The 17,038-nt window shown below is 41.5% G+C and overlaps 1 protein-coding gene across 2 annotated transcripts in view; it reads right to left on the reverse strand.

The window, feature by feature from the left end:
- The window catches only part of LOC126267335 (nephrin-like), a 747,526-nt gene that overhangs the window by 11,965 nt on the left and 718,523 nt on the right, over nucleotides 1–17,038 (reverse strand). For both annotated transcript variants that reach the window (XM_049972441.1, XM_049972440.1), the window contains exon 14: nucleotides 9,470–9,763. In XM_049972441.1, coding sequence (XP_049828398.1) covers nucleotides 9,470–9,763 — 294 coding nt within the window. The remainder of the gene's footprint in view (nucleotides 1–9,469; nucleotides 9,764–17,038) is intronic.

Genomic DNA, 17,038 nt, shown 5'->3' on the forward strand with positions numbered 1-17,038 from the left:
TGCAGCACGGTGATTCCGTCCCACAGCATCCCTACAGCCAACGTCGGAAACCTCCACCGTATCTCCCCTTGCTAAAGAAATGTAAAACTTTTCACACAAATTTCTGTAAGGTTAACATGGGTTTCGAGTGCAGAGGCCGTCTGGTCATCTAATTCTTCAAGCGTGGCACCACAATCAATGCACGGCGCTATGAAATACTACGCGGAAACTACGACGCTCCCTTCCCGACGCACGATAACGAAGGGATGGAAAAACGGACCTGTTAAAACAGATACCGGTAATTTAATTCTGAGTAATCGCTATTTCCCGGTATTTGGTTTCGGTTATAACAGTTTATTTTTTATTTTTTGGTATTAACCGAATGAAAAATCGAAATATTAGTTTCCATAGCAGCAGTGGTAAAATATTACATTTTTCAATAAGGCTATTTTACGGGGCGAGTAACTTTTATTGGTAAAATTTGCGTTTCTTTGAAATAATGTGTTATTACAGAAACTACGAAAAGCGATCAGTACTGTTTTAAAAACAATGCCGACGGGAACGAGCAAAAAGTAAATAGCGTAAGACGTGGTACAGCGTTGTTCAGACAATAGGGTACCTGTTACCATGCGACGTCTTCTATTGGATGGTACGCTTGTACATGTGTGCGTAAGACCTGCTTCACGTGGTTTCTCACTACCGTCTTCGGACATCAGTTCTATTACACAACAGCACCATCCCTAGTCTGGAAGTATGTTAAGTAGTGCGGTACCAATCAATTTACTTTGGGAGATAAAAAATTGAAGAGGTCTCAGAAACTTGTGACGTAATATGAGGAGAAAACTTGGAACCTCACAGCTCATTCATAGCATAAAATAAAAATAGAAAGCAGGTGATCTGCTGCATGTGTCTACATAACACGCTTGTATCTGCTTGCAGCCCCTGAAAACGGACTAATTAACCCGAAAAATAAAGTTGTTCAACCTCAGTTTTTACCATTTAGCACTGACTGTTCATAATGTCCAAACAGTGGTAGGATCCCGGTTACAATACAAAAAATGAGAATTTGTTGGAGAATACTGGCGATTTTATTTTTGTAGTAATCGACCATTTACTCCTTTTCGAGAAACGCTGCGAACGGTACATGGATTAAGATCTCTTCTACTTGCCTATTTAATTTAATATTTTTCTATATAACTTGAAAGTAAGGCAATCAAAAGTTTTTAGTCTTGCTTCGACTTCTACGCGTTTCATAGGGAAAGGTAGCAAATAATAACCCTAAAATATATTACTTGATAAACCTCTTATTCTCAGTTGTTTTAACTGACCCGTTCGACTGGCTTTGAAAGAAAACCGATATAACAGAAAATCGGTTGTTTCAACGATAACTATCATCCTACGACTACGCCCGCCCACACACACCGCCAATCGGACGAAGACCACGCTTCAGCGAATTGCTTGGGAAATACTGCATTATCCTCCTTACAGCCAAGATCTTTCACCGTGTGATTTTCACATCTTTGGCGATCTCAAGAAAGACGTCCGTGGAGGTCGGTTTCAGTCCGATGAAGGAGGTCAAGAGTGGGTGCGGTTTTGTATTCAACAACAGCCGACCTCTTTCTACGAAATATATCGCCTCTTCTCTCAGTGCAATAAATGGCTCAACGCGTGTGGCGATTACTTTTGAATGGAACAGTTTCGAGGTCCCGTTGTGGAAAGTGTTCGATTTTCATTTAACGTTCCCTTATTCTCTTGAAAGGTGTTCACAACATACTCGTAATGACAATGTGCGAGGGATGTTCAGTAAGTAACGCAAAACATTCTTTTCTCGGCCAGTTTTAGTTGAAAAATCTAGAATTTATTGTGGGGCATCGTGGAATACTACCGCTTCAGCCCTATAGTTCCATGAAGTTCCGATAGGTCGCGTGTTATAGGACATCTTCAAGTTGGCGTCTGTAATAGAAATACGTTCCAAGCAGAGATCTGTAACCGAGTTTCGTTTGGCGGAAAACCAGTGGATCGCGGATTTTCGCAGGTGCTTGCTGAATGTCTACGTAAGTCTGGCAGCGAGTATAAGCACGCTGAGTCGTTGGGCGAAGCGTCTATCATCATCACAACAATGTCACACCAACGTGTCCGATCACCCACGTGTCGACTGGCCGCGCGCAGTTTGACTTATGCAATTCTGGAACTTGCGGACACTCTCATTAGAGGTGATCAATGGAGCACAATGAAACACAACGCTGGTCATATCGACGTCTCTGTTGGTGGTGTTGACACTCTCATCCACCAGTTGGGGTACTGTTTTTCTTCATCCACCCACAACCGGGACCTCACTCTTTCCGATTTCCATCTGTTTGGCCCAATGAAGGATGCATTCTGCAGGAAGCAGTACGTTGATGATGCGCAGGTTGGAGATCCACCAAGATGTTGGCTCCGATGTCGACCAGTAGAGTAGTGCCACGGGGACATACAGGCCCTCGCAGTTTCACGGCGTTACTTCGTCGGGTTGGACGAAGATTGTGTAGAAAAATAGGGTTTTGTATCCAAAAGTGTGCAGAATAATATGATGTACTGGAATGTTGAATAAAACCAACCTGCTTTCACAAAAAAGGTGATGCATTACGCACTGAAAGCCTTTCTTAAAAATGGCACACATAAAGTTGAATTAAATATCCATGTTCATACTCATTGTACTCTGAATGAGTAAGCTCAAGTCGCCATACGAAACACAATCCCCAAAACATGACAGAACCACACCCCTGGTGTGAACTACACCATTACATGCTGCAGCTCAAGCGTCTCAATGAGCCATCGATGCACTCGGCACATCACTTGAAAAGAGGAAGAATCGTAACTTGATGGAGCACCTACACTCCTCCAATCGGCTACTGTACCATATGTTTGTTTATCATTTGTTTGTTGTTTCGACCACTGAAGATTCACAGTTTTATGAACTCCTCTGAAATAATGGCGCTTACCTGACGCCAAACGTTTATTGCATGCAGTTTCTTTCGGAAAGCTTGCTTGCATTCACTGAAAGTACCACTGCTTATCAAGTTTGAAACTCCGGTCACCGACTCTCAAGGTGTCTTTACAACCGCTATATACTCATTGAGTGGCACGTGGAAATACTACAGCTGCTTCCCGCCATTTTGTGATGTCTGCATTTGGACCCGATCTTACTGCGCTCAGGTCATACAACTGTCTGGCACACACACACATACACACACACACACACACACACACACACACACACACACACACATACACTACTTCACACCCGTGACTAAAGATAGGGGTTAAGGGTCACGTGGTTACTATACAAAATGCTTCAAAGCGACCAGTGGGCTCTTTTAAAGGGGGATACTAATATATTATATATAGTGTGTATTGTTATCACTAAACGAAGAAACCGCCACAGTTGTTGAACCAATAATGTTTAATTGTTTATCACTGGTTTAGGAGTAACGCACTCTATGACCCTTTTTGTGATACTTCATTGCAACTCATCCTGGGCTTACGTTTCAGCAAGATAATGTTCACGCACAAGGACGAAAGTCTACAGCTTTTCTTTGTGCTTTCCAAACTCTACCTTGGCCAGAAAAGTCGCCGGACTCACCCGCAACTGAGTACATATGGAGCTTCATGAGGAGGGATCTCCAATCATCTCGGGATTTTGACTATCTAACACGCCATTTGGACAGAATTTGGTACAATATTCATCAGGAGGACATCCAACAACTCTGTCAATCATTGAGAAGCCAAAAAAACAACAGCTTGCGTAAGAGCCAGAGGCGGCCCAGTCGTTATTGACTTGCTAAATTTGTGAAGCTCTTTCTCTTGAATAAATGGCTGTAATAATGATGACTACGCTCGTATAATTCTTAACTCTTCGGAAAATAATGGGGAAACCTTGGTTGTTCTTTCTCAACACACATAAATTATAAAAATTCTTCACTCTTGCCCTCGTGAAACTCCTAACGAACTTACTGACTTTTAATATAGAAATATTTTAGCTAATTATGGCATACTTCAGGTTACCGCGTCAGTTAGGATTTTTCAGTGTTTCGTCTGCATGGAGCATTTTCTCTAAAATATAATTTTGTATCTCGTCCAATTTTTTCTTTTAAATTGGTGAAGTGGTGATTGAGCACGTTTGTGTTTTGTATCTATATGTGCATTTTCCCTTCCTTTCTAGTGTTTAGAGTATCCATATTCTTTTATATGGTTTTCCCGCTCGCGTGACAAACCTTCCACCTGTCACAGCTGCAGGCAACAAGCATGATTGCGTCACGTGTGGCGCACGTTCACGCTAGTAGCGCCACTACGAGGATGACAATCGGGATTACTTTAAATGCACACTGTAACGTTCGTAAGCATGATCAGCAGATGTTAGTCAAGAATTCCTTTAAGGTGATAAAGGCACAATTATCAACACCTCACTGAGTCTGACCGAATTCGTATAATAGGCTTACGAGAAGCTAGAGGTTGCTTTTGCGAATTTGCGGAAAGAATTGGCAGGACTTTAGCCGTCGAACATGGCTGCTGGCAGCGGTGGTCACGAAAATGTACGTTAGCAAAAAGGTCGGGCTCCGGACGGCCACGTGGTACTACCGAGAGGGAAGATCACCGTGTTCGGCGTATGATTCTGGTGAATCCCACTGCAGTTTGAGCAGTGGACACCATATCACACTACGAACTTTTACAAATAGGTTACTTCAAGGATAGCTCTGACCCAGGCGCCATGTAGCGTGAATTCCACCACCATTTGCGACTTTACCGGTGTCAAGCGAGAGCTCATTGCAGGGTAGGGTGATGAAATCTGGTTCTTCCTCGGTGGCAGCAATGGCGGTTATTGGTTAGGAGGAGGCCATCTTGAAGGCCTGCAACCAATCAGTCTGAGTGTTAGACACACTCGACCTACACCAGGAGTTATGGTCTGACAGCAGGAACACTCCTGTGACCATCCCACGCTACCAGACAGCAAGTTTGTACTTCAGTGTGATGATTCGACTCATTGTGCTGACATTCATGCACACAGTTCCAGGGGGTGCTTTCCAATAGCACAACGCTCGTCAACATACCGTTGGTTTAGTCCAACACGCTCCATAGAGTGTCGACATGTTATCTCGTTCTGCTCGATCATCAGATCTGTCTCCAATGGAGCTCGTGTGGGACATCATCGGATGATGATTCCTACGTGTCACCAACAGCATTATCGATCGCAGTACTGACCGACTCAAGTGCCAGCAGGGCTCGTCGTCATGCTTTCATTTAACAATTTTGCGGTTACACCGGTTATTAATTTACTAGCATTTCGCATTGGGAATGGCTTATCTCGCAATTACATTAACCTGTGATCTACACTGTTAATCACGTAAATATGTTGCGTACATCAATCTATTCCCAATATTATTATATTTCTTTTATTTTTTGTGTTGTACTTTTTTCCCATCATTGTATTATATTTCTTTTATTTTTTGTGTGGTACTTTTTTCCCATCATTGTATTATTCCGAAACCGGTCGTAAAAAATTAAATACTGTTCGTCCGGCAACTGTTGCGGTTTCTTGATTTTGTGAAAATGGCCGTGTACAGCTTGTAACACTACAACACAGTGCGTCATGAGTTTTTCTGTTACGTGATTTCTCGACTTTATAACCATTTTATGTAAATATATGTATTAATGAATTTTTTCAGTAATTAGTGTTTATGAAAACGTTATACACAGGGTGGTCCATGTGAAGTCTCGGATGAGATTATCTCGAAAACTATACGTCGGGTAAAAATAGTGGGTAAGACAAGTTCGTAAGCTCAAAGGGGGACACGTGACCACCGCCTCATGGGGATGGGAGGGGGGCAACTTTTAAATCTTAAAGGTAACCCCCATTTTCTATTCCAGATTCGGAGTCTCCAAATAAAAGTAATTTTGTTTTGTCTGAAACATTTTTTTAAACCATTGACAGATGGCGCTGAAATCGAGAAAAATTAAAGTGTGGAAGAACTCCGATTAATTTAGAATTACGCAAAATTAAGCTATTGTTTTACAAAATATATCCTACCCGCCACAGTTATTGATGGAGAGAGGAGGAATGGTATTGAAATCTCTCTAGCGAACTCTTCACAATTGCATTACTCACCCGACTGCGGCGCTACCGTGGTCAAACTGCGAAATATGGCTTAGTATAAAGGTCGGTGCAATGCGATCAGACATCACTTCACTTTCAGATTCTGAACCGTAAATATCAACTGACGAAAGTAAATTATTCCTTAGCGAAAGGTGGCTCACCATCTTTCCACAGTTATTGTTGATATGAATTTAATTTTAGGTGAATGGCATAACAATCACGCTGCAGCCGCGCAATTGTATGCGGATCATTTCCCAATCAGACGACATCCAAGCGAAAACATTATTCGAAATTGCACTCAACGAACTCGAAATGGATACATGCAGTGTCCACCTCGTCATTGCGAATACTATTAAAATGACGCTCGTATCCTTACCGTTCTCGCCTGTGTTAAACTGGATCCCGAAATTAGTAGTCGTGCTATTCAGAGACAAACTCGAATACCGAAATCAATTGTTTTGACGATTTTGAAGGCACATAAATATCATGTGTACCTTATAACACAGATACAGACATTAACGCTGAAAGATATGCAATACGCAAACATTTCTGCCAATCCACCTTGGAAATGATAGATGTGACAATGATTCTTTTAGATACGTTATGTTCGCCGATGAAGCCACATTCAAAAACAATGGCGAATTAAATCGTCATGATTGTCGTTATTGGTTCCCTGTCAATCCACACTGTCACAGACCCGTTAACAATCAACACAATTGGTCATTAATGGTCTGGTGTGGACTTTTAAACGGTTACTTCATACGACCGTATTTTTTTGAGCGAAATGTTACTGGATAATCTTATTTACAACATTTGCACGATGATTTTTTGGAACTGATGGAACATGTTGATTTAGAAACTAGACGACGAATGTGGTTCCAACAGGACATAGCCGCTCTCCATTATGTTAAAATCTGCCAAACGTTTTAAATTTTTGGTACCCTTGTCGATGGATAGGACGCGGCGAACCAGTTCAGTGGCCTCCTCTTTCACCAGACCGAAAATATCCCGATTTTTTCTTGTGGGGTTATTTAAAAAATATTGTTTATGAGAGACAGCCCGCAACCAGAAACGATATGGGGCAACGCATTCGAAAAGCGTGTGCAGCCATACCACGCGATGTGCTGCTCAAAACTGAGGACAACTTTCGCAGACGACTGGCTTTATGCATTGAAACAAATGGGAATAATTTTGAACAATTTCTTTGTGGATAATTTCATTAATTAAGCACCTCATTTGCGTGAGGCAAGGGGACTCACACTAATGAAGCAGCCCATGGGAACATCATTCTATTACGCCCATGTCGTTGTTCCTGGGTAACGCTAAAAGTAGGATACAGCGCATTTTGTACAAAAATAACTTAAGTTGGTGTAACGAAAGAATTGGTGCACATTTTTTATCGATTTCATGCGTATTTACCGGATAATTCTAAATAAATCAGAGTTCTTCCCCAATTTTACTTTTTTATCGATTTCAGCGCCAACTGTCAATAGTTTAAAAAGTGTTTCAATCAAAACCGGATTACTTTTTATGGAGAATTCGAATCTGCAATAAAAAATGGGTGTTCCATTTAAGATTTAAATGTTGCCCCCCCCCCCCCCCCACCCAAGGCGGCGGGGCTGGAGGTCACGTGTAGTATCACTTGATGTCCCCCTTTGAGCTTACGAACTTGTCTTAACAACTGTTTTTACCCGATGTATAGTTTTCGAGATAATTTCATGCGAAACTTCAGAGGGATCACCCTGTATGTTGATAGGCTACGTAGAAGTTATTTACGTCAAATAATTGTAGTAAACACCCTGGCAATTTAAGGGAAGTCTTTACTAGCTAAATCCAAGAGAACATCTTTCATATAACAGTAACGTCGCTGGCGCGAGTGCACTCAGTCACAGAGATGAAGGCAGACAAATAGTTGCAAAGCGTCTGTATTGTGAAACAGATGTGTATGTTGGCGCGCAAAAGCCAGAGCGTTATGCATCGAAAATGTTGTTATAGTATGTGGCTGGACAGTTTTAGGTGGCCAAGCAATTATGTGGGTACAGTACAAGGTCGTAAGACGAGTTTGGAATTAATGAATACTGCACGGTCCCAATTTATTGAAGCTCCTCGTTGATCAACAGTAGTCTTTTGCCAGTAGTGGATGACGTATGAAGCACTACTTCGGACCACAAGCAACTCATGACGAGGTAAGATCCAGCCAGAATTTTGTATCTGTTAACAGGCGTTCCAGTGCCTTAGTAACTTTTCGGAACCTTACTGTATATCTGGCAAAGAACAAATCTGTCAAGAGAAGCTTCATTGACGAGAGTAGTTATACATGATCAGGGTCCTATTGTTTCTCCATAAATTCCAAGAAAGTCACAAATGAAGGAAATAGTGAAAAAATCTAGTTAAATAAACAACCAATTTTCAATCAAGTACTTATTATGTTCATTGCTCTTCGGTCTACTACTGCGACAACCAGCTTAAATTAAAACTCATGTAATTCAAATTTATTTTATATGACTAAAGTATGCTGGTTTCTTTGTAGCCAAAGTAGTGTTCGAATTTTTTGTTTTATTTTGTAAACAATATTATGATTGCACGTCTATTTAACTTTAGTGCCAAACAGTAGTTGTTGCCATAAACGAAAGTTGTAACGGTACTAAACAGAGACGCAGGCACTTGCAAAGCAGTAAGTAAAGAACGATAAACTGTTTTTGTCAGATTTAGGCTCTTTTTACTAACAGACAACATTGTCGTGAGTTACGTAGACAATAGTTTTCGTAAAGTGTTGTTAGTCATTGGTTATTGTTAGTGATCGTTATAGTAACTACCAATATAGCATTGCAAATTAACGTCTTTTGTGCTCAGATCATTTGTTTCTTTTACATGTAAGTTAGCGAGTGTACATTTTGTCCAGTTGCTGCTTTGTCTTTACCACACGATATTCCGGCGACTTATCACAACCATTTACCGAATTTAACTTTTGCCCGTTTTTTAGACTTCGTGACCGTTTTATTCCACAATCTGAATTCGCTCAGGCTAAATTCTGGCATTCAGAACGACGACTACCTAGAACGACATTTACATTTATTAACATTGTGTTTTTTACATTTCGATCGTTGATGTGCGCAGTAACAAACACTAGTACATAGCGATCGGGTTGTAACTATCTATATTCCATAGGCTAGCATTGGTCGGCACAAGTATCACAGTAACTCCATACATACACAATGGAGTATGGGTACGTTCTAAGCTGAGATTTTCCTATGGTCCGTATTGCGTTGTTTTAGGGAACTGTTTACATTTGCGTTAGACAACGAAAGTGCGCACAACAGAGTAGCGGCAGAGGAGAGGGCGGACACATTGTTACCGTACCGGCTGGTGGAGGTGCAGCGGGCGACCCAGATGCAACCCCTCGGCGGAGGGCCTGCGGACGGCGTGGGGGCGGGCCTGCTGGAGCTGGTGGTGGGGGTGGGGGCGGTGTCCGTGGCGCTGCAGCGAGCTGTAGCCGGGCCGCGCGCCGTACGGGCCCACCTCGCCCGGCTCCAGCGCCACCACCTCGTCCTGGAAGCGCACCGTCGGCCGCGGCGCCGGCGTCGGCGGCGCCGTCACTGCCACGCTCTGTGGTGCCCGCGGCGCCGGAAGCTCGATGTACGTCACTTCGTCTCCCTGCCGGCACCGAGCGTTTCAGTACTATTTCGTATTGTGTGAATCTTCGCGTTTCCAGAAAAAGCAAACACAATATCTTAATTACTTTTGAATAAATTATGGGAGTCGCGGTGATCAATGTCTTACAAATGTTTACAATTAAAAAAATCTTGATCACGATTTATTTATCAAGATGACCGATTTCGACCACTACTGTGGTAATCTTCAGACCTGCAAGTTGAATACAAAGCTTTAATTAGACGGCTACATACATTAAAGAAAATACACAAATTTACAAAGCTATAAAACGATGAATTGCCATTGAGTAGGAACCTCTGGGTTTCGACCACTGCTGTGGTCATCTTCAGACCTACAAGTTGTATACAAAGCTTTAATTAGAGTGCTACATACATTAAAGAAAATACATAAAGTTATAAAGCTATCAAACGATGAATTACCACTGAGCAGGAACTTCTTTCTGTTGGAGAGTCACTACTGGAGAAACCAGTGCACGTCTTACTATATATATAACGGAGGCTCCGCCCACTTTGACGGCATGATGTCATTACTGAACAATGAGTCGAATAACAATTTAAAATTTCTTAGTTAGAAGAACATTGTCAAGAATTAAAAATAAATACACACTCAACTTAGCTTATTAAACAGCTATTGTCAATTCAGAAGCGTTAAAAATATTTAAATATGTAGGATAAATGAATTTCCGTTTGGCAGTACAGGGCAAGATGTGCACTGGTTTCTCCAGTAGTGATTCTCCAACAGAAAGAGCTTCCTAGTCAATGGTAATTCATCGTTTTATAGCTTTATAACTTTATGTATTTTCTTTAATGTATGTAGCCCTCTAATTAAAGCTTTGTATACAACTTGTAGGTCTGAAGATGACCACAGTAGTGGTCGAAACCGGTCACTTTGGTAACTGTTTTTATTAGTAAACACAATATCAGTTACAATACCTCGGCAACCCGTCTGGCCTGTTCAGAAACGGAGATCACATTACCACACTCATAGGCACTGAAGAGCGAAAAAAAAGGTACACCTGGTAATACTGTGTAGAGCCCCAGGGAGCACGCAGAAGTGCCGCAACACGAGGTGGCATGGACTCAACTAATAGTTGAAGTAGTTCTGGAGGGAACTTAGATCATGCATCCTGCTCGGGCTGCCAATAACTCCGTATGAGTTCGAAAGGACGGAGATCTCTTCTGCACACCACGTTGCAAGGCATCCCAGATATGCTCCATAATGTTCATGTCTGTGGAGTTTGGTTGCCAGTGGAAGTGTTGAAACTCAGAAGAGTGTTACTGAAGCCATTCCACAGCAAATCTGGACGTGTTAGGTGAACCATTGTTCTGCTGGAATTGTCCATTTCCATCGGAATGCACAATGGACATGAATGGACGCAGGTGATCAGGCAGTAAGCTTACGTACGTGTCTACTGTCAGAGTCGTATCTAAACCTATTAAGAATGCCATACCACTCCAACTGCACACGCTCCACACCATTACATAGCCGCCACCTGCTGATATACAGGGCTGATGGATTCATTAAGTTGTTTCTCTACCCATAGACGGCCATCCACTCGATACAACTTGAAAATGGACTCGTCCGACCAGACAACATGTTTCCAGTCATCAACAGCCCAATGGCGGCGTTGATGGTCACAGGAGAGGCATAGAGCCTTCTATCGTATAGTCATCAAGGGTATACTAGTCGGCCTTCAGCTCCAAAAACCCATATCAATGAAGTTACGTTGAATGGTTCACACACTGACACTTGTTGATGGCCCAACATTGAAACCTGAAGCAGTTTGCTGAAGGGTTGCTCTTCTGTTACGTTGAGCAATTTTCCTGAGTCGTCGTTGGTCCCGTTCTTGCAGGATCTTTTTCCGGCCGTAGCGATGTCGATGATTTGATGTTTGACTGGATTCCTGACTGTCATGGCACACTAGTGAAATGGACATCCCCACTTCATTGCTACCTCTTAGATGCTGTGGCCAACAATTCGTGTGCGGACTGTAACATCACGCTTAAACTCAATTAAATCTTGATAGACTGCCATTGGAGGAGCAATAACTGATCTGACAACTGCGCCAGACACTTGCTTTCATACATGAGCGTTGCCGACCACAGAACCATATTCTGCCTGTTTACATATCTCTGTATCTGAATACGCATGCCTGTACCGGTTTCTTTTGCGCTTCAGTGTAATTTCGTGGCTGCCGAAGGGCAAACACCGGTCGAAGTACGAACAATGTGTATGAGGCGGCATATCTGTCGGAAACTTCCGCTGTGGAATGGTGCGACATGGAGTGCTGCTGCTTCATGATAACACAAGTCCACAGACCGCAAATGTTGTAACGCAGAAGTTACGCCAACTCAGGTGGGAGATGGTCGATCACCAGCCCTTCAGTGTTTATCATTTGAATTAGCAAGACGGTTTGCTACAACTACTACTTAATTTTGAAGATGATTCTGACTAATAGAAACATGTATCTACTTCAAAATATGCAGATGAGGCATAACAACAAATTAGAATTATCTCAACTATCAGTACAGTTGCTGAATCTCTGAAGACCAATATGTTAGCTATAGTGAAGAAAGAAGTTTTCATAAATAGACCAGCTTTCACACCATTATTTAGCATTTCGTAGAAGCCAATTCTCAGTAATTGTTTCGATGCTGAAATGTTTAACGATTTGTTGCAGCCACAACTTCAACAAATCGAGAGTTTGATTAATTAAATGCATAGACTGGGCTATATTAAACACTAGCGCTGGAAGCTTTATGACTTTGTTTTTCTATACATTCAAGTTAATTCAAAGCTCAAAAAAATCTCTGTCCTTGTTATAGCTTAATTTGTCACAGTTATATCCCTTGGCAGTGTATGACATGTGTGTTTACAAATTCAGCATCCTTACAAATAACGGTGGTAAAATTTCCTGTCTATGTGTCACAGATACATGTAGAGTCGTTTTTTATAATAATGGTGATCTTTGCTTGCTTATTGTTTCAATGTGTGAAGGTACACAGCAATGGAAGTCTCTTATTATGGCCAAATTATGAAATCAGTAACGCTACCAGTACCGTCTCATCAACTGTTTGGCAGGGTGCAGCTCATGTATACAATTCCTCTTGTAGTTATCATGACAGGATGACTTCCTTCGGAGTATCATTTGGAAGCATTAACAAAAGCATCTGACAACCATCTTGCATCTGAATCTAAATAAATTTCTAACACTGATAGAACATGTGGCAATGTGCAAACGGTCCAGGTGCTTCAGCCAAAAGTTTATTTATCATGTAAAAGCGCAGGATATTTTCCACAAACTGGAAGAATATTTATTACAAATGTTATAAAATAGCCTCGTTGTAAATCAAGGTAATGTATATGGATTTTACAAGAAATAACATCATATTATGAAGGTCTTATGAATGATAATAATAAAAGAACATACTGGTGAAATGAACAATGCAGGGGGTAAAAAAGATTTCTACGGCCTGTCGTCGTGAGTAGTGTGGCAAGGCGTCTACAAGGAGAATTTGTTTGCCTGGGCTGCATATATTCATAGGAAAAAGTAATTGATTTATGACCTCTCCCCCCTCCCCTTAACACACTGTGCTGTTAAGTGGTTTAGGAACCCTTGGGGGTTGATTTACGAGTCCTTCTGAGAAACCAAACCCAACCCTCCCCTTTCACTGTTCCTCCTCCAGCCCTCTGGAAACTTTCAACCCAGTACCCTCCCCGTCGCCAATACAAGTACACTTTCAGGCCTGAATTATTCGTAGAGCTATCTTCCCGTCTATCAATTTGATTGGCTAATAACTAAATCGATCAATTAACCCTTCCCTCTCTGAGAAATCACAGAGCTCCCCTTACCCCACAGCTGGAAATTGGTGTCTCTGTGCTGGAGAGGAGGGATCCCATGCCAGGAAATTCAGTTAAAAATATACTGTTTATTTATAATATTCTATTTGCGGATCCACAACAGGTATCTTCTTTTTTTCTAGGGTTATCAGTTTTCTGACTCATTTTATGCGGCCCACAACAAATTCCACTCCTGTGCCAACCTCTTCATCTCGGAGTAGCACTTGCAACCTACTCCCTCAGTTGTTTGCTGGATGTTTTCCAATCTATGTCTGCCTCTACATATTTTGTACTCTACCGCTCCTTCCAGTACCATGTAGGTCATTCCCTGATGTCTTAACAGATACCCTACCATCCTGCCGTTTCTCCTTGTCAGAGTTTTCAACATATTCCTTTCCTCTCTGATACTGTGCATCACCTCATTTTTCACCTTATCAGTCCACCTAATATTCAACAATCGTCTGTAGCCCCACATCACATGCGCTTCGATCCTCCTCTGTTCGAGTTTCGCCCCAGTTCATGTTTCACTACCACACAATGCTGGGCTCCAAATGTACATTCTCAGAAATTTCTTCCTCACATTAAGGCCTATGTTTGATACTACTAGAATTCCCTTCGCCAGCAGTGTCCTCTTTGCCAGTGCTAGTCTACTTTTGATGTCCTCCTAGCACGATCCGTCATTGGTCATTTTGTTGTCTAGTTAGCAGAATACTTGATTCAATCTACTTTGCCACCATCAATCCTGATGTTATCATTTCTGCTACTTCCCGTTACTTTCGTCTTTCTTCGATTCACTCTCAATGCATATCTTCTACCCATCAGACTGTTCGTTTCATTCAGCAGATCATAAAGTCTCTTTCACTTTGACTCAGGACAGGCAATGTCATCAGTGAATTGTATCATTGATGTCCTTTCATCTTGAAATTTAATTCCACTCTTGAATCCTTCTTTTATTTCCATCCTTGCTTCTTCGATGTACAGATTGAACAGAAGGGACGAATGACCCTCTCTTACACCCTTCATAATCTGTGCACTTCATTCTTAATCGTCCACACGTATAATTCCCTTTTGGATGTTGTACATGTCGTGTATTACCCACCTTACCCTTCTCCTATTTTTCTCAGAATTCCGAACACCTTGCACCGTTTTACATTGTCAAACGATTTTTCTAAGTCTACAAATACTATGAATGTGTCTTGATTCTTCAAACATCAACCGCAACGCTAGAATTGCCTCTTTCGTGTCTTTACCTTTCCTTAAGCCAAACTGATCGTCATCTAATACAACCGCAACTCTTCTGTATGTTATTCTTGTCAGCAACTTGGATGCACGAGTTGTTAAGCTGATTGTGCGATAAAACTCGCACTTGTCGGCTCTTGTAGTCTTCAGATTTGTGTGGATGATATTTTTCCTTAACTCAGACAGTATGGCGCTAGGTTCATACATTCTACACACCAATGGGAATAATCGTTTTGCTGCCACTTACCCCTATGATTTTAGAAATTCTGATGACATTTTACCTATCCCTCCTGCCTTATTTGATCCCAAGTCCTCCAGAGACCTCCTAAATTCTGATTCTAATACTGGATACCCCATCTCTTCTAAATCGACATATCAGACAAATCTTTCCCCTCATACATGCCTCCACTATACTCTTTCTTTCTATCTGCTCTCTCCGCTGTATTGAACAGTGGAATTCCTGTCGCAGTCGTAATGTTACCACCCTTGCGTTTAATTTCCCCAAAGGTTGTTTTGACTGTCCTATTAACAGAGTCAGTCTCTCCGACATTATTTCTTATTTGACTTCTTCACATTTTTCACCCACCCATTTCGTCTAAGCTTCCCTGCACTTCCTATTTATTTCATTCCTCAGCGACTTGTATTATTGTACTCCTGCTACCCATGATTTCTTCGCACTTACCTTTCCAACTTCTGTGATTTCCCTTTCTAGATATGTCTATTCATCTTCAACTGTACTGCCTACTGAGTTATTCCTTATTTATGTATCTATAGCCATAGGGACTTCAACCATATCTCGTCATACCTTAGTACATCCGTATCCTACATCTTTGTGTATTGATTCCTCCTGACCTGTCTCTTAAACTTCAGCCTACTCTTCATCACAATTACACCGATATCTGCGTCTCTATCTGCACCTCTGTTCACCTTATAATCTAGTATCTGATTTCGGAATCACTGTCTGATCATGTTGCAATCGAACTGAAATCTTCCCGTATCACCCTGCAAGCCCATATTCTTCTGTAACAGTTTCTTCTACTCCTTCCCCTGCAACTGCATTCCGGTACCCCATGACAGTTAGATTTTCATTTCCCTTTACGTATGGTATTACCCTTTCAGTATCGATATATACTTTCTTTATATCTTCATCTTCAACTTGCGACGTCGGCATGTGTACCTTAAGTATTGTTGTTGGTGTTGCTTTGCTTTCGATTCTAATAAGAAGAAGCATATAACTGAACTGTTTGTAGTAGCACACTCTCTGCGCTGCTTTCCTATTCATAACGAAACCTACTCCCGTTACTCCATTTTCTCCTACTGTTGATATTACCCTATATTAATCTGGCCAGAAATACAACGCTGATAGTAGGACGCTCTTTAGCTAAGGACACCTTACAGAAATTCTTAACATGATAGCCCATAGCTTTGGGGTCACATCTGGGATTGTGGTCCAACATTTATATAAATTTATCACTCTACATTTGGTGGTAAAATACGTAAAAAATTGTATTCCAGCCGTTTTATCGCTGTCGATAAAAATGACTGTTTCCCTGGTTCCAGTGGCTCCCATATCACCTTTTTCTCGTATTCTTCTTGATGTCATCTTATCGTTCACATCTGCGTGAATTTTCCCAGCAAAGCACATGCAAGAACTACCTCTTCCTCCATCAATGTCCCTCCATTTTGGCGTATTTTCCCTAAACTGATACGCATTTACCTTCAATTTTCGTAACTTTATTAATTTTATGTCACTTTTGCCCATGGGATCATGAAATCACTTCTTGAAACGTACTCTAAAATTGCTTCTAAATGTAGTACAATTGTTAACGCCTAGCGCAAATGAACTGTTTTGTGGTGGGATGGTATTGTAAAGCACTATGCTCAAATGCATCCACTCACTTCCAACGACATATTCTACAGCTACAGTGCATTGTCTCTGTTTTCTGTACCGTCAGTGGATGTGATGCCTCACATGATCCAACTCTCCGCTTCTCTGTGTTTTAACATCACTGGTTTTAAAGTGCACAATCATGTAAACTCAGAAGTGCATGTGTTTATGTTCGACGATCATTTCTCACTTTCCGATATCTTCTTGGTACTAGCCCCAGACACTAGAACATTTTTTTAGAATTGATAGTGATGTTGATTTAGATAAAATGCTTCAAACTCCTTACGTCT

This window comes from Schistocerca gregaria, chromosome 4 (assembly GCF_023897955.1).
Source record: "Schistocerca gregaria isolate iqSchGreg1 chromosome 4, iqSchGreg1.2, whole genome shotgun sequence".
NCBI classification, from domain to species: Eukaryota; Metazoa; Arthropoda; class Insecta; order Orthoptera; family Acrididae; genus Schistocerca; species Schistocerca gregaria.